Here is a 19064-nt window from a genome sequence, read left to right as displayed (position 1 = left end):
TGAAACCATATACTGTGCCGCAAGTATAAAACTCATAAAGTAGAATTAGTTACTATGTTTTCCAGGTTGAAAATTTATTTTAGTTATTTTAAGGAACTGTAAAGCCATACAAAACCCATCAACTTTCATGCTCTGAAATCCTACTTACTGAAAGCAAAGAGAAAGAAGCAGTCTTAAATTAATGAGGTTTATTTTCAGTATGGTTAATATAGGATAATTTTTTCACCTCCTTAAAAGAGGTAGATTTTCTTATTAATGAAAGGTGGGAAATGAGAGTTAAGACATGAATTCTATTTAAAATCTTTGATCATGTTATGTATGACACAGTGGATTTTTTAGTTCATGAAATTTCTTAGTTTCCTACCAAGAAAATAAAAGTGATGATAAATTTTTTTTAAAAAAATCACATGGCCCAGGGAAAATCACCACAATGTCTCAGCTAAATTACTGCAGAGATTACACAAGTGTTATGATACCTGCCTCAGGTTGTTCAAGGACTGAGTGTGTTAAACTTGGACAGTACCCTTGAGGCAGTAGGTGGGACCAACTGTGACCATTTCCAGTGTCAGGAGGTGAAAGACGCCTGTGCACACGAGGCTTTAATGCCGACTGCCCCTACCCAGTGGCACCCAGTGACAACGGGCAGGAACCTTTCCTCGAGGCCTTAGTTTCCCACCTGTACAACAGGAAGCCAGAATGTGATTGTGCTTCTTTTTCATTTTTTGAGGGATCGTGGACCCTCACGAAAACCTGATGAAAACTTTACATCCTCCTTCATAGAAAAATGCACTAAGTTTTGAATAAAATTTCAGGAAGTTCCAAGACCACTCCACCAAGCTCTATCATGGCTTCCTTCATAGAGGCACTTCTTTGCATTTCTGTCTCTGTCTAGTTTCAGCTCAGCATCTCCACCCCTTTCTTTCAGTGGCTTCTTACCATTTTTTTTCCTTCATATGTGGAAATCTGACAAAAGTCAGAAATTTTATCCCTAGAAAAATAAGCCTATGTGCACCCTAATTAGAGACCACCATGGTTTCCTAAAATCTCTTATCTCTTCTCCCATGGCAAAAGTAACTCTAGTTTGTCACTGGCCACAGAGCCACCTAGAGTTAAATAATACACATTTTCTAGCCTCACTGACATGTGAACGTGGCAACATAACTAGGTTCTGGCCAACGGGACAGCAGGATGGTCACGTGGCATCTGCTTGGTGTCTCTATCCATGTCCACGCCTTGACCCCATGACCCCTTTTCCTTCTACTTCTCCTCTCTCTCCCTCCCCCACCCCTCACTTTTCTCTTCGTTTTGGTACCAGGGGTCGAACCCAGGGATGCTTTAACCACTGAACCACATCCCCAGCCCTTTTTATTTTTTATTTTGAGACAGGATCTCACCAAGTCACTCAGGGCCTCACTAAACTCCTGAAGCTGACCTTGTACTTGGAATCTCCCGACTCAGCCTCCCAAATCACTGGAATTAGGAACATGCGCCATCACGCCTGGCCCTCTCCTCTGTTCTGACAGGTGGGATGTGTGATCAATGACTGGCGTGCCATTTGTCATCCTGCACCATGATGTGAACTTGGGAGTGGAAAACACACAGTAGAGCAATAAAATAGAAGAGCCCAACCCCATGGAGAACCATATTGATCTCATGCTGATAACCACCGAATGTCTAGAATGTGCAAGAGAATTAAATTATCTTTTTTTTTTTCAGGCTACTTTTAGATTAACCCATTATAAACTGCCATACTCAAAAGTCCATATGTAATTAACATGAAAGAAATGACTGACATATGAATGACCACAGTCAATCTCACCTGAAAAACTAAGAAAGGAGTGGGTATCGTAGAGAAAAATAGTAATAGTGGAGTTGTGAGGTGCTTGGACTCAGGGAAGAAACACTGAAAGCAGAAGATAACTTATAATTCCAAAAGCAGAAGACAATTTATAATTCCATGAAGCAGTTGTGCAGCGTATATATGAAAGCCAAGTGAGGAAGGCAGTTGATGGAAGAAAAGGTGAAGAGCAAAGAGACAGGGGTGAGTGAATGGTGTGGGGATGAGGCAATGCAGAGAGCTGGTGAATTGAGGAAGAAAGGAGAAGGGATTTTAGTACAATTCCAAGGGCTATGTGCTTGGACCCCCATCTTAGTGAGTTAGCTGCTATAACAAACAACGCCCCAAGTCACATGAACTCAACCCAAGAAGATGCAGTTTTGTCCATGTAAGACACAGGCTGATGTTCTTGGTCCTAACAGCTATGAGCAATCTTGGGAAACACAACCTCCCGTGTGCCTGGAGGGGAGAAGCAGGACTGGGGGCGCCTAGCCCATCTCTGCCACCTTGACTTTTCTTCTTTTTGCTCCAAAATTTCTTTCGACTGTCCTAATAGAAAAGCTAATAAATATTTTAGATGATTATTAATTCATTTTGGAGACAGAGCCCTGCTTTAGTGAATATTACTTCTGAAACAGATTGCCTGAATATTTGTAGTCAGTGGCTTTTTTGCTTTTTTTCCTCTCCCCCTCCTCCCCCTCCTCCCCCTCCTCCCCCTCCTCCTCCTCCTCCTCCTCCTCCTCCTCCTTCTTCCTCTCTCTCTCTCTCTCTCTCTCTCTCTCTCTCTCTCTCTCTCTCTCTCTCTCTCTCTCTCTCTCTCTCTCTCTCTCCAGCACTTAAAATCAACTTAAGTCTTTGAACGCACTGGGCAAGAGCTCTAAAGTTAAAGTTGCACCCACAACCTGACGAGAAAAGTTTTAGTGAACTTTCCCATAAAGGGTCAACCCAAGCCTGCTCTGGTGATCTCCAGGAACACTCAAGTGCAGACCTTCCCAAGGAGCCCAGTCCACTTCATACCCATGGAAATTTCTTCCCTGTGGTTTAGACTTTTTAGATCTGGCCCCGTAATTTCCATGTCATCTTAGTAAGCCTGCCTCAATGAAATGCCACAAATGAGATGATTTAAACCAATACAAATTTATTCCTTTGCCGTTCTGGAGACCAGAAGTCCAAAATCAAGGTGCCGGCAGGGGCGCGCTGTCTCTGAACACTCTAGGAGAGGCTCCTTCTTTGCCTCTTCCTAACCCCAGGTCTTTGCCTGAGGTCCCTGGTGTTCCTTGGTTCAGTCTCTGCACCCATCCTCACGTGGTGCTCTCCCTGTGCATCCCTCTTGGCAAGCTCTTCTCCTGTGTGTCTATTCTGTTCCTCTTGTTATAAGAACACAATATTTAGCAATGGTATATTTTCATCTTAACTAATTATATCTTCAAGGACCCAATTTCCAGAGAAACTTACCTTCTGAAGTTCCTGGAGCACAGAAACTTTGGGAAATCCATTAATCTTTTAGGACTATGTCTAAGTCTCTGCTGCTATAACAGAAACTTATTTTATTGTCATTCTTAAAACTAGACGTTCAAAGGGCTGGGGTTGTGGCTTAGCAGTAGAGTGCTCACCTAGCACATGTGAGGCACTGGATTTGATTCTCAGCACCACATAAAAATAAATAAAATAAAGGTATGTGTCCACCTACAAAAAAAAAAACCTAGAAGTTCAAGATCAAAGAGTCAGCAGGCTAGGTTTCTTCTGAGGCCTCTCTCCTTAATATGCAGATGGCTACCTTCTCTATGTATTCACGTGATCTTTCCTCTCTACACGTGTACTCTGCTTTGTGTGTAATTTCCTCTTCTTAGTGTGTGATTTCCTCTTCTTATGAGGACACCAGTGAGGTCGAATTAAGGTTCATCCTAACCAGCATGTGTGTTGAAACAAAACTGGTAGGTGAGTAATAGTGAGAAGCCCTGCATGGGTCATCCAGAACTGTGTCGAAGCTCATTTCTGAGTGTCTGTGCTGAGTATTCTCCTCAGTGAACACTGGGTCCCCCTCACCGTTCCTTCCATACCTTCCTCTTTGCTTCTAAAGGTGAACAAAGAGACCAGACCTCAACCTCTCCTCTCTTCACAACAGAAAGCAAAAATATACTCCAGGAATCCATGAGAAGTCAGGTAGGTCAGTAGGAAAAGTGAGCCAATCAATGTGGAATTTCCTAAGGAGGGAAGCAGGCATACTGGGGAATGGACCCTTCTATTGCTGGAAGGGTGTAAGAATGTTTGGATGATAAATAAACTAAAGAATGGAAGTTTGAATAAATGAGTGTGGGGGGTTTGACTTTTTGAAACTGGAACATGGACAGTTAGGGACACATAGATTAGTCTGCCAGAGGCAGGCTTCTCTGAGTCTGGAGGTGTTGGTTCCCATAAAGTTTGGGCTGGAAGTTTTCAATTAGAAAGTCATAATAAAAAGGATGCTGTATCCATTTACATCAGAGACTCAAGAAAACAGTGGCTTCATCAACATAAATTTATCTCCAATGTGCCAGTCAGTATATGCAGTCAAAGTCTACGAAGCCAGGGTTCTTCGACCTTTAGCTCCACCATTTCCCAGGACATTGCCCCGATCCCCATGGCTGAACTTGGCGCACTACTTCACTTCCTGGGTCTGCTTTCCAACCCACGGGGCAATGGGGCATGGGATCAGAAGAGACCACCTGGAAGTTGGACACATCACTTCCCCTCAGATCTCACTCACTCCCTGTCTCAAAGGTACCCCTCGCTACAAGACGGGCTGAGACATGAAGCCGTGCTTTGGATATTCTTGAGGTCAGCCCAGATTGAAGAGTTCTATGGCTGAAAAAAGAAGGGGAATGTGTTGGTATAGGGGTGAAAGGACGGACTGAGAGGGGAGACTGGCAAAAGGCAGGGCTGACATGCAGCCAATGGCCTCATTGGTGTAAGAGAGAGAGACTGGAGTCCTGCCTTTGGGCACTGTGCTACTTGTGCTCACAGGTTTGCAGGTGGTGAGGATCCGCAGGACAGACACATAGTAAACAGGAAGAGGATGAAGACCTCTCAGATGTCCATGGCTCCAGGAAGAAGGAACTGTCCTTGGCTGTGGGCCATGGTTATGAAGATCCCCAAGTTCAGTTTCCACTGTAACCAGAATATCTTGGATGGAAAGTCCTGGGAACTGGATACCACAAAGGAGATTCTCATGGCCTCAGGGTTATATAATGTCTAGACTCCCTTGTGAACTTACCCTCAAATACCAAGCTCCTGGGGCCATTCTCTTGTTTTCATCCATTTCACCCCTTTTACACTCACATTCACTTCCTCCAGTTGGGTCCTTTGAGAGCATGTCTAAGATTATGGAATGCCCTGAAGTGAGGGGGAGCTAGGTTCAAATCCCGCCTCTGCTACTTTCTTGGTGTGTGTGATCCTGAATGATTTCTTTGAGCCTTGGTTTCCATTTCTGTGAAATTAGAGCACCAAGAACAGTACCTCCCCTGCAAGTTTGTTGTGCGGATTTGATGTATTTAAAGCCGTTAGCATGGCGCCATTATTATTATTCAACAACCTATTCTTTAACTCAGGCTCCTTAGCCATTTGAAATGCAATCTCAGGGGAGGAATTAGGGTAAGTGGGGGCAGTGATTTGATAAATGAGACTGAGTGGTGGACTGAGGGTGCACCAAAGCTGGTGGCAAGTACTGAGTAGACTACAGCATGAACTGTCAATCAGGTGCTGGATGAACATGGGTGGCAGGGAGATTCCTGAACGTCCCTTTCGTGCCAGTGCTGTGCTGAGCCCTTCACTTTTGCACTCACTAGGTCTTCATGTCTTTGTGTGTCATTCTCATTTTAAACATGAACAGAGACATCCCCAGGCCACTTGGGGCAGAGCTGGGATTAGCACACAGGTTTGCACCTCAGGAACCATCTTTCACATGGTAGCAGAGCCTTCCTCCTGGTTGGAATCCAGAATCAATTGACCAGGGAGGAGTCCAGACATCCATGCTTCTGTTTTCAGACGTCTGAGTTTTAGTACTTAACCAATGGATTCTGTATGCCTTGGCCCACCTGAAGACTCTCCCATAACTCCACTAACATATTAACTCTGATCCTTTATTCCACACAGCGTCAACAATGGATTCTTGAGTAGGGGCAACTGGATGTAGAGAAAATCACAGAGACAAAGAAAACACAGAGACATTATTAAGCAAAGATGGGACACTCTGATAGAGGAACAGTGACCCAGAACAAGCTCTGTGAGTTTATCATATAGTTTATTACATAGTGTTTAATAATCAAGAAGTTACACTATAGGGCATTATAAATTGTCAAGGCTTGTGAGTTATCAAGATGCTTCTTTGTGCACTAAAAAGTTACAGAGCTAGAAAACATTTTTTGCAGCTATCCTACTGTTTCAGTGCTACGAACATTCTGCAGCACCCAGGAAATCCGTTCTCCTGGAACTTCTGATAACTGTTAGCATGACAGCCAAGAGTCAAGGCTGAAAAAACCCTCATCTTTGGCAAGGAATATTTCCCAGGCTTGGCTTTTGCTGACACCAACAGAATCAGCGGATGACCAGAGGTTCATTCACTCTCCACACTAGTCAAGGTTCATAATGGAGGAGGTGATTCAGATAGGAAAGGAAACAGATCATACATGGAACCAAAGGTCATAGTTTTATTCCAGAGTCAATAAATGCAAACCACCCAGCCATCACACCTACCAGTAACTCTACCACCATGCTGGACTCTGAGCTGCTTCTGGTGGCTTTGCTGGCCTGCCTGAGTGTGATGGTGTTGACATCTGTATGGAAGCAGAGGAGTCTCCAGGGGAAGCTGCCTCCAGGTCCCACTCCACTGCCCTTCATCAGAAACTTCCTGCAGCTGGAAAAGAATAAGATATACAGCAGCTTCATGAAGGTGACACCAGGCAGGGAGGTGGGTGGAACTGGTGGGCATGGGGGCTGCTCAGGTCCACAGTGGCTCTGTGGCAGAGGGTAACCACAGTGAGTCAGATTCTGAGGACACAGGAGTTTTACAGGTTCCACAGCCAGTTCCTAGTCAGGAAATTCCAGGTCTTGGGATTTAAACCCCTTGACTGTCAGAGCCTTGGAGAATTGCAACACTGACAAGAGGAAACTGGACCAATACAGGGAATGAGCCTTCCTTCTAACCAATCCAACCACCCGCAACAGATGAGCATGCACTAAGGCCCCGTGTTCACCATCCACTTGGGGACTTTCTGGGTTGTGGTGTGTGGATATGAAGCAGTTAAGGAGGTGCTGGTGGATCAGGCTGAGGAGTTCAATGGGAGAGGCCAGCAGGCCACCTTTGACTGCCTCTTCAAAGGCTATGGTGAGGGGGACATGGTGTGGGGTAATGTGGGCAGGTGTATATGGTATCCTTAGTTTCCCCAGCTTTCTGCTTTAACCCACCTGCTCCTCCAGGTTGCAGAGATGTTGTCTGCTCTTCTCCACATCCCGATGCATTGTTGCCTCTTCCTGCGTTCACTCTGGACTGCCTTAAGCTTTCTGTGTCCCAGTTTCTCCCTCCCTTACTTTTCCTGTCTCCCTGTTCCCTCCCAGGAGAGGTCTCTTCTGCTCTTGGTCTGACCCATTTCCCAGACGTTCTTAACACTTTCCAACTGGCATCCAGCCTTTCTAAAGTTATAGGAAGTTTTCATCTTTTTGTCATCCTCACCTTCAGGGTCTCGTTCTCCCTTTTCTTCCCCCATCAGAACCCTCGCTTGTCTACTTTCTCTATCTCCTTGTGTCACTGTCTTCTGTCCCAGACATTCAGTGCTTCTCTCCTGATTTTTCATCTTCTCCAGCTCAGTTTACACTCCTTGTCGGGGGGAGTACAGACCCAGGAAGAGAGAGTCAGGAATCCTGCAGCTGGAAGAAGATGCAAGACACTGTTGGGAGAGTCGACCTGCTTTATTCAGAGGCAGCAGCAACGTTTAGTCAGCCACCAGCCAGTTCCATTTGGCCCCTAGCCAGCCCCTAGTCCACTCCCCAAGCCATTCCCATAGGCTTATCTTATATGGAGGCCAGAGAGGCACAGGTCAACAGGTGGCATCACTGGTCACATGTGCACAAGCAAATGTTTGTGACCCTGGTACACAACTGAATCAGTGTTTGTGTCCTTGGCTGCTCACTGGAAACCACCCCACAGAAGCCTTAGCGAGGGAGCCTAACTCAGCCATGTGCTGCTGCCCTACAACCTGCCCAGCTCCTATGTCTCCTCCAGCTCCCACAGTCTCCCTTCACTTCATTCAGCCTTCTCCCCCTTCCTTCTCCTTCCTTCCCCACCGTGGTGTGTCTCTGCACCTCTTTCTCTCCACCTCTCTGTTTTGCCTGGGTCTCTTCTCCTGACTGTCCCCTCCCAGGCCGTCTCCTCTTTCTGGGTGTGTCTGACGTGGGCTCTGAGTTGTAATCATGAGGCTCCCTCACGCTCCCTCTGGATCCGTTTTTGTCCTCGGGAGCCTCCTGGGGGTGGGTCATGGATGGCGGGAGCCTCTGGGTGACCTCTGCCCTCCATGTGCTCACACCCCAGGTGTGGCCTTCAGCAACAGGGAGCGCACCAAGCAACTCAAGCGCTTCTGCCTCCACGTGCTGCGGGAACTCGGCATGGGGAAGCGGGGCACTGAGCATCGCATCCAGCAGGAGGCAGACTTCCTCATCGAGGCCCTGGGGAGCACACGCAGTGAGCAGGGAACCCCAGAGTGCTCTGTAAGCAGAAGGGAAAGCCCCATGCTGATGACCTGGGTGGTGGCCTGGGACTGTGACACAGTTGGGGAAAGGCTCCTGTGCTCCAGCTCTGGGGTCTGATGCTGGGAGTCAGTGCGTCACTGCACTGTCCTCCTGGAATTCTCAGGCTGCCATCACACCAGCACGTTGACTCTCCCAATCCCATGATCTCCCCGCCCTCACACTACCTCACAGGCACCTTCATTGATCGCACTTTCCACCTGAGCAAAATGGTTGCCAACATCATGAGATCCATTGTCTTTGGAGACCGCTCTGACTATGATGACAAAGAGTTCCTGTCCCTGCTGTGGATGATGGGGGAAACCCTGAATTTTGCAGCTTCTCCCATGGGGCAGGTGACATATTCCACTTTTGCTTCTATCAGGTCCTTACTACAAACACCTGACACCACTCCCACTTAGAGGTACGTTTCAAAACTTCCATACTCTGCCAGATAACATTCCTCTTCATCATCCCAGGCTCCTATGGAACTGAACTGTGGAACAAGAGCCCAGGAATCATGTCCGATACCATTCCCCAACGTCACCTAGATATCTCAACACATACCCCCACAACACCATCTACAGGGAAGATAAATGCCTCCATTCAGTTCTCACCTGTGCAGGTACTCCCACTCCAAGGTACCTAAATATCTATCAGAAGTTCTCTCTCTAGCACTGCTAAATGTCTTCACACCTGTAGAAGAGACCACCTCATCCACCTTCCACATACTTGAACACCTGGGGCTGCAAAATTCAGGACACCAAAATCATTTGGCCTCTGCATGCCTGCCCCAAACCATCCTACTGGATTAGCTACACCAGTCACCCCTACACAACCCACCTAAATGCATTAACAACTAGATCAGTACCCTAACCAAGATACCTCATGTAAATACTGAACATGTTCTTCCCAAAAACCCAGTAAGGGTCATCCAATTCAGCCCACTCACACAACTTACAGAGTTGCACCCTGTACTGTCCACTTGAACATCTAACCTAAATTCATGCCTGAACCTAAATTCACACCCCACTTTAACATCTGAAAGGCAGCCCCACAGTAATGATGAACACCTATCAGGAAACTACCATGTAAAATCCAATTAGCATCTAGACAACTGACTACAACAGAGCCCACCTAAATACCCTCCCTCCTCAATGTTGGATCCTCCATGACAGGCCCCAATAAATACCTCAAATCCTGGAGTTTACCCATTCCAACTTCACCTGAACACATGAGTGCCTACATGTATGACCTATCCATCTTCACCTGCATGTATGAAACTTGCATATGTGCCCCATCCATCTCACCTCATTCTCAGACAATGACCCTCACATTCATCAATAAGAAAATGTACATTCATGTTCCATCCATCCCCATGTAAACACCCACACCACCAGACAGGTGCCCAGAATCCAGTACCATCCTGGCCTTGAAACAGATACCACTCACACTGGGTGCTCTCCTCTGTCAACTACCTTTGTTTGGCACCCTCTCTCCACACCCCCAGGTCTCTGAAATCTTCCATGCAGTGATGAAGCACCTGCCAGGACCACAGCAACAGGCCTTTAAGAACATGCAGAGGCTGGAGGAGTTCACAGCCAAGAGGGTGGAGCAGAACCAGTGCACCCAACTCCCCATCAACTCCCTGCCAACTCCCTGTGGGACGTCATCAACTACTCTCTCATCCGCATGCAGGAGGTGCAGCCAGCAGCCAGGATGGGGAGGTCCAAAGCCAGTGCAGGGGAATCAGGATGGGGAGGAGGGAGAACAGAAGTCCATTCACACTGGGCTCCTCACGATCCAAATCATAGGCAAACATCACTACTCCAGCCACCGACTCCTGACTCCAGGTGGGTGCCACAGTAGCACCCACCTGCATGACACTGTGTGTGCAGGGAATATTGAAAGTCTTGAAGGGGTTCACCTATTTGCACCCTCAAGACCTCTTAACAAGGTTCCATTATAACCCCAATTTTGTAAATGAGCAAAGTGCAGCCCAGAGAGCACAAGTGACTTAGCTGAGGCTGCACAGCAGGCAGCAGTGGACCCTGACTCAAACAGGTGTCCCTGCAACTCTGAGGCGGGCCTTTCAGACACCCTGTCTCCTACCTTAGGACAGGACCTGACTTTACTCTGTCACACTGGAGGGCCCTCACTCCCATTTGGATCTCAGACTCCTCTCTGTGCATAATGCAATGGGACTTTATGGAGTCAGAAGTTCAAAAAGTCAAGGGAGAGTATTTGTCTGGAGGAAGCTTCAAGAGTTCTACAGAAGGAAGAGGATACTGTCATTTATAGTTCTCAGTGGGTGTCTCAAAACCTTGCTGTCCCTCTGACTCACTCCATCTTCACAGCTCTGCCTGTCTTTCTCCCAATCTCTCTCCATTCCTCTAATATCCTACCATTGAAAACATGGCAAATAAGCTGAGTATTAAAGGGCAGACACTCAGTCAGCTGAAGGAAGTGAGATGAGTACATTGGGCAGAGCCAGCAGCCTGGGCAAAGCCCTGAAACCTGCAGACAGTCTGAAGACTGAGGATTCCTCTTCCCACCATAGGTCTGAACATAGGAGAGAGAGTTCGAAGGGAAAAACCCAGGCCACTCCTAGGTTGGAGGTTGGTAAAAGGACTTAGCCTGAAGGCCACAACCCCTGTAGGAGAAGAATAATCCTGACAGAGTTCTACAAGAAGAACCTGGTGCTGGCTGTGCTGGACTTCTTCACTTCTGTTTCACAGAGTTCCAGCAGGACCACACTCTTCAGATTAATACTGTTTGTAAAGCACCCAGATGTGGAAGGTAAGACTGGAGGGGACCAGGAAGTGGGGACTGACAGACTGTAAATTTCCTCTGAGCTTAACACAATGACCCTAAGTCTTCCACGTCCTGGACCCTCAGATATGCTCTGGTATGTGAGGACAGGGGGTTATTAAGATATCAGGTTTAGCAAAGTCTCACTAGCTACAGAAAATATTCAAAATTTCTGTTGTAATTGCCATATCACTTCTGAGCCCAATGAAGTCCAAATTCCCACATCCTAGGGTCATCAACTAAGATTCCTCCAATGTACCTCCCCTATGACTATAGCATGAAGAGGTTAATGAGACACTGGCCAAAAATGTGTATCACTGACTTTCATTTTCAATGTTGTATATGCATGTGATACATGGGTGCCTGTCATGCACCCAGGTTCACAGTGTAGAGATGAACCATCATCCGTGCTCTGAAGTCCCTGGATACCCAAACATATTCTGCCTTAAACTCAAACCAAGGTCCATGAGGAGACTGAAAGTGTGATTGGCAGGATCCGGAAGCCCAAGTTTGAGGACTGAACCCAGATGCCCTACACACAGGCAGTGATCCATGAAATACAAAGATTCACAAATGTGGGCCCTTGGCCATGGCTCACAGGGTCACCAAGGACACCAGATTTTGGGATTCCGTCCTTCCCAAGGTGCTGGCCTGCCCCACGCAGCAGGACTCCAACTCACCTCCTGGGACCCCAGCACTCCCTGCCAATTGGAGGCTTTCCAGGCCTCCAATACTCAAAGAATTCCTCAATCACCATGTCCCTTTGGGCTTCCCACCCAGTTTCCTGCTCCCCATGTCTCCCCCACACTTAATGCCTTGGGAAATTCACCCTAGTCCCCAAATCTTCTCTCTCAGAGCACATGCACTTCCAAGTCCTCCCAACTTGCTTCCTTTAGAGACATGAGCAGGATATGCCCCAACCTCCTGTCCTAGGACACACACCCATCTTCTCTGAACTTCCTGAGAGAGTGACAGTAGGCTCATGTCCTACAAAGTTCTCCCAGAGAAGACCCCCAAGTACCTCATTTCCCCATTTCCCTTCACCTCCACCACAAAGTTCCCTCCACCCCCAACTAACACTTCACTGCCTTCAGTACATAAATCTCACACCATCTTGTCAAATCCCCCTTCCTCTCACCTGCTAGGGCACTGATGTAATCCGTATGCTGTGCTCCCTGCTGAGTGATCCCAGGTTTTTCTCCACACCTGACGACTTCAACCCCCAGCACTTCCTGGATGACAAGGGGCTAAAGAAGATTGATGCTCACCTGCCCTTTTCCATGGGTAAGAGACCCACCTGGACCTCCCTCATCCCAGATCTCCTTCCTCCCTGCAGTCTAGTGTCTTTCTCCAGCTGGGAAGTTCCTCTTGCCCCTCGGGCCAATGACTTGCAACCCCATGACTCCTAAGCACCAAGTGTCTGTACCCAGGCCACAGGGAAATGTAAAACCCCTTTCCAACATAAAGGAAATCAAGGTTCACAGTGAGAAAGAGTTCCTTCCAAGGAAACACACACACACACACACACACACACACACACACACACACACACACAGATCTTTCGACCCTTAGAAAGGTGAAGACAGCACAGAGGCCATATATGAGAATATATTTGGGGGATGATGCATGGCCCCAAAATAGCCCATTGCTATAGCCCTCCATGGACAACACCATCTCATGTACCAGGGAAACTAAGTCTCAGAGAGGGATAGAGTCTTCCCTTCCCTTACTCTCTCAGGTCACAGTATGGCAGCCACTGCTCCCTGGGAGAAAGAAACAGGGATCAGGTAGTGGGGCAAGGCTCCAGTAAGACTTGGCTTCACCTCCACCCCTCCCTCCTCTCCTCCCCAGGAAAGCAGAGCTGCTTGGGAGAAGGCCTGGCTACAATGGAAGCTCTTTCTCTTCCTCACCACCATCATGCAGAACTTCTGCTTCAAGCATTCCCCAGAGCCCCAGGACATAAAGTTGTCCCAAAACCCCAGGGTTCAGTCAGGGTCCCACCAAACTTCACCATGAGCTTCCTGCCACGCTGAACCAGGGCTGTGCCAGGGCAGGGTGAGCAGGCCCAGTGAGGGGTGGGAAGGAGCCAGGGGAGGGTCCAGTGGGAGGGGTGGGACTAGGGGAAGTGGTGACTAGGAGCAGGAAAGAGGGGAACAGGTGGTGGGAGAAGGAAGAGAGCAGACTACTCATCTAGCTAGAGACAGATGCTGAAGTGCTGGGATGAGGGCCAGGGGAGCCTCACACTGCTGTGACCAGTGAATAATACCAGCCATAATACATTCATCACCTATTCTGTGTCAGCTTGTGCTAAATGAATCCTGATCTGCTTGGTTAATGCTCAGGAACCCACGGAGAGGGGAGTGGTATCCATGCCTGTTTTACACGTGACCCAGCTAAGGCTTACAAAGCTTAAGCTGTTATCTGAGGTCACACAGAACAACTGTCACCAGATACCTGAAAACAGGTCTGTGTCCACAATCCTTTGAGTGACCACTCAAAGTCAGCCCTTACAAAATAAAACCTCAGTAAGGACATAGTGTCTTATCATAACATCAGAACTGCCCTGTCCATGAGTTTTTCCAGAGCCCTGGCAGGAAACTGGCTTCACCACTCACTAACTCACAGTCTCACCTCAGTGTGCACACTGTGAGCACCAAGGCATCAGAGTCTGTGCACCCTCATGGTAAGGCCACTCAGTCGTATCAGAGTCATCAGACTCTTGTGGTGTGTGTGTGAGAGAGAGAGAGAGAGAAACTTCACACAAGGCCAGGAAAACTTGGCTCTGCACACAGCAATAAATCTGTGTGAATTCAAAGAGATACACATGAATAGGTTTGCATGTTCTCCTCAGGAGATGCATGAACACGTGTTCTGACATAGCTTTATGAAGATGAGGCTCTCTCTGATGGATCTGGAATTGGCTATAGAATCTGGATAGATATATCAGGATCACCTGCAGAATTCAAAGGATTTGGGGCAAATCCCCTTAGATGTGGAAGCCATGAGAAGTCCATCCACTAATCATTTGTACACATCATCTAGCCTTTTTTTTAGGACACAGAAATCCTGGGTTGATGTGAAGGCTAGACACACCCATGTGTATGCACACACATGAACCAACCCCACACATGACTAGAACACTCATTCTGCTATAAGAACCATGCTGAGGTCAAGGCATCAAACCAGCCTCTGAGTCAGCTAACAAGTCAGTATCTAGGTAAGCCCACATCTGTGCAAAGGCAAGTCTCTTTAAGAGTCCTCCCAAAACCTCCATTCAGGCCATCTTAGAATTGTGCTGTAATAAAATGTCACATCCTAAAAACTTCTGAGTCTAAAATTCAGAATCTTGCAATATCAGATGCCTAGAACCCTAGAGTCAGACTCTGGACGACTGGTGCTTGGAACTCCGGTGCTCCTGGTTTTCTTGCAGGAGAGGCCCTGCCCCTTCCCCACATATCTGAGATCAGCTTTCCAAGCACCTCTGTGGTAGCAAACTTCAGTCCTCTGAGTGGATCATTCTGAGAAAGAGTGAGAAGAGAAAGGAGGCCCTGGAGCTAACCGGGTCCTGATGAGACACACCCACCGGGGAAGGTCCTGGGACTGTGGCCAGAAGCCTTTTCCCTCTAAGGAGGCAGAGGACAGGAAGGGCAGTGTCAGGTCCATAATCCTCAAGCTTTCATCTGTGAGAAGAGAGCAGGAGTCCTCAAGGCAGTCCTGGGGGACTGAAGAAGTCCCATTCTAGCCACCACCCCCTGGCTCACAGCAGGCACGCGGACACTCTCAGGTTGGAGTTCTGCAAGGGCACAGCTCCAGCTGTCCTGGGGTTGAGATGGGAACAGCCCTGGATTCTGGTCCAAATTTGCTGCCAACCTCTTGGGTCTTCCTGATCCTTCCTCTGGCCTCCCTTCTCATTTGCATTCTTCCTTCCAGGAGTGAAGGGAAGGTTGACACAGTCTGTGCTGGGGAGCTCAAAATCTCAGTAGCTGCAGGAATGTGAGGGTGACATGGGGGATATTTCTCTGTGGCTTATTTTCCACCACTTCTTCCCCCAACCAGAGACCCTCACCCACAATGACACTTGTGCGTGCATACACACACACACACCAATATACACACATTTGTTCTTGTCAGAGTAACACCACCAAGCAGAGTGGGTCGAGTGTCTTCTGTGAGCCAGGTGCTGTGTTAAGGCCTGCCTACTAGTTTTGTAGGGCCAATAAGAAAAAGTACCACAAACTGTGTGGCTTACCAAACCCAACTGCATGGTAGCATTGTTCTGGAAGTTAGGGGCTCAACGTCAAGGTGTCCACAGGGCCTCAACCTGTGAAGTGTGTCAGGCAAATGTCTGTCTTCCTCATGGTTTCAGGAGGCTTTCTGGAAATCTTTGCCTTTCCTGAGGTTGCAAGTGCATGATCCCAATCTCTGCTGCCATCACGTGACACTCTGCCTGTCCTGTGTCCCTCTCCTCTTCATGGTTCCCTCCATGGGCACCTTTTATCAGGACAGCAGTCATACTGGATTAGATGTCCACTGTTATGGTTTGGATGTGAGGTGTCCCCAAAAGCTCACAAGTGAGACAAGGCAAGGAGGTTCTGAGAAGAAAAGATTAGGTTAGGAGAGCCTTAACCCAGCCAGTGAATTAATCACCTGATGGGACTGAGTGGTAACTGAAGGCAGGTGGGTGTGGCTGGAGGAGGTGGGGATTGGGGGCATGGTTTGGGGGTATATATTTGCATGTGGAGATGGAGTATTTCTCTCTGCTTCCTGATCATCCAGTGAGCTGCTTCCCCCTGCCACACTCTTCTGCCATAATGTTCAGCCTCACCTCAAGCCCTGAGAAATGGAGCTGTCTGTTTATGGAGGCCTCAAAATTATGAGGCTCAAATAAACTTTTCCTCTTCTACGATTGTGCAGGTCAGGTATTTTAGCCACAGCGAGGAAAATCTGTCTGAAACACTATTTCAGAATTATCTCATTTTAAGTACATCAGCAATGACATGATGTCTAAATAACATCACATATTGAGGTAGTAGAGGCTAGAACTGGAACATATGTCATAGGCAAATGTAATGTTGCAGTACCAAGATCATAGTACAATGGTATCAACTGCCAATAAATGTTTTTTTACATGCTATCAAACACTTAAATTGGTAAACATATTCATAGGGATCTTATTTAGATTAATTTGCCTAATCGATCTTTCCACACTTCTATTGGTGCATTATAGTTGTACACATGGAAGTGATCTACTGCTACATCTTCATACATGCACACAATATAAAAATTCAAGTTGGCCAATATCTACTCCCCAGCCTTTCTCCCCTTCCTCTCTACCTCCCACCCCCTGGTCCCTTTCCTCTACTGATCTCCCTTTGATTTTTAGGAGATCCACCACACCTTTTTTTCCTTCATTCTCTAGAGCATCTGCATAGGAGAGAGAACATACGACCCTTAACCTTCTGAGTTTGACTTTTTTCACTTACCAGGATGGTCTCTAGTTCCATCGATTTTCCTGAGAAATGCCATAATTTCATTTCTCTTTATGGATGAATAAAACTCCACTGTGTACATATACCACATTTTCTTTATCCATTCATCTCTTAATGGGTACAGAAGCTGGTTCCATAGTTTGGCTATCATGAATTGTGCTGCTATAAATATGGTGATGCATGTATCTTTATAGTAAGATGACTTTATTTCTTTGAGTAAATACTGAGAAATGGTTTGGCTAGGTCCTATGGTGGTTCCATGCCTAGTCTTTTGAGGAGCCTCCATATTGATTTCCATAGCAGTTGTACTAATTTATAGTCTCACCAACAGTGTAAAATTGTTCCTTTTTCTGCTTCGATATTTATTGTTATTTGTGTTCTTGATGGCTGCCATTCTGACTGGTGTGAGATGAAATCTCAGTGTATTTTCGATGGGAATTCCCCTAATTGCTAATGATGGTGAATATTTTTTCATGTTTTTGTTGGCCATTGGTATTGCCTCTTTTGAGAATTGTCTATGGAGTTCATTGACCCATTTATTATTTGAAATATTTGGGATTATTTTGGTGTTTGATTCTTTACATATTCTAGATATTAATTCTCTGTCAGAAGATCAATTGTCAATGATTTTCTCCCGTTCTGCAGGTTCTCTCTTCACATTCCTAATTGTTTCCTTTGCTGTGTAGAAGCTTTTAATTTGATGCCATTCCGTTTATTAATTCTTGTCATTATTTCCTGAGTTTTAGAAATCCTATCGAGAAATTTATTGCCAGTGCATATTTGTTGGAGGGTTAGCCCTACATTTTCTTCTAGGAATTGCAGTTTCTGTTGTAATAACAAGATATTTGATCCATTTTTAGTTGATTTTTATGCAGTAGGAGAGAAAAGGATCTAGTTTCATTCTTGTATGTATGCATAACCAGTTGTCCCAGCATCATTTGTTAAAGATGACATTCTTCATAGAACTATAAAAAGTAATCATGGAATTCATTGGAAAAAAATAAGAGACCCAGAATAGTCAAAGAAATCCTTATAAAGAAGAATGAAACAGGAGGCATCACAATACCAGACCTTAAACTATAATACAGAGCCATAGTAACAAAAATGGCATGCTATTGGCACCAAAGCATTACAGAATGGCAGACACAGAGACAACCCACATAAATACAATTATCTCATACCAGACAACGTGCCAAAAACATTCACTGGAGAAAATATAGACTCTTCAACAAATGGTGTTGGGAAAATTGGAAGTCCACATGTGACAAAACGATATTAAACCTTTATCTCTTACCCTACACAAAACTCAACCAAAAGTTGACCAAGGACATAGGAACAAGAACAGAGACCCTGAACCTAATAGAAGAAAAAGTAGGCCCAAGTCTTCACCATGTCAGCTTAGAATCTGACTTCCTTAACAAAACTCCTAAAACATAAAAAGTAAAATCGAGAATCAATAAATGGGGTGGATCCAAACTAAAAAGCTTCTTCTCAGCAAAGGATACAATCCACCAGGTGAAAAGTGGACATAATGGGAGAAAATCTTTACCACATGCACCTCTGATAGAGCACTTATTTCCAGGGTATATAAAGAACTCGAAAAACTTGACACCAAAAAAACAAATAACCCAATTAAAAATGGGTCAAGGAACTGCACAGATGCATCACAGAAGAAATACAATCAATCAACAAATAAATGTTCAACAACTCTAGAAATTAGAGAAATGCAAATTAAAACTACTCTAAGATTTCATCTCACTCCAGTCAGAATGGCAATTATCAAGAACACAATCAACAATAAAAGTTGGTAGAGATGTTGGGAAAAAGGTTCACTCATACATTGCTGATGGGACTGTGAATTGATGCAACCACTATGGAAACCAGTATAGAGATTCCTCATAAAACTTGGAATGGAACCCCCATCTAACCCAGCTATCCCACTCCTTGGTTCATACCCAATGGACTAAAAATCAGCATACTGCCCTGACACAGCCACATCAATGTTTATAACAGCTCAATTCACAATAGCTAAAATATGGAACCATCAGGTGCCCTTCATCAGATAAATGGATAAAGAAACTGTGTGGTGTATATAGACAATAAAATATTAATCAGTCTTAAAGAAAAATGAATGAGGGTGTGGGGGTGGGGGTGAGAAAAGAATGAAGGAA

At 46.1% G+C, this 19064-nt stretch overlaps 2 protein-coding genes and 1 long non-coding RNA gene across 3 annotated transcripts in view; all 3 read left to right on the top strand.

Annotated features, from left to right (window-relative positions):
* Positions 1-6569: 6569 nt before the first annotated feature.
* LOC306648339 (cytochrome P450 2A3-like) overlaps positions 6570-19064 on the top strand; it is an 81128-nt gene continuing 68633 nt past the window's right edge. The window contains exon 1 of the mRNA XM_079118398.1: positions 6570-6764. Coding sequence (XP_078974524.1) covers positions 6585-6764 — 180 coding nt within the window. The 5' untranslated portion in view covers positions 6570-6584. The remainder of the gene's footprint in view (positions 6765-19064) is intronic.
* On the top strand, positions 6790-11166 carry LOC306648353 (cytochrome P450 2A10-like). Its single transcript, XM_079118430.1, has 4 exons — positions 6790-7199; positions 8400-8549; positions 8789-8949; positions 10104-11166. Exons 2-4 carry the CDS (start codon positions 8474-8476, stop codon positions 10560-10562), a joined length of 696 nt encoding a protein of 231 aa, XP_078974556.1. The 5' UTR covers positions 6790-7199; positions 8400-8473; the 3' UTR covers positions 10563-11166.
* LOC306648365 lies at positions 11221-14435 on the top strand. The gene is made up of 3 exons (XR_013760365.1): positions 11221-11392; positions 12550-12688; positions 13256-14435. It is a non-coding gene; the product is annotated as an uncharacterized lncRNA (long non-coding RNA).

Source organism: Sciurus vulgaris, assembly GCF_902686455.1.
Source record: "Sciurus vulgaris genome assembly, chromosome: 17".
Classification (NCBI taxonomy): Eukaryota; Metazoa; Chordata; class Mammalia; order Rodentia; family Sciuridae; genus Sciurus; species Sciurus vulgaris.
Note: the sequence above shows the minus strand (reverse complement) of the source record. Positions and strands in the feature narration are given on the sequence as shown.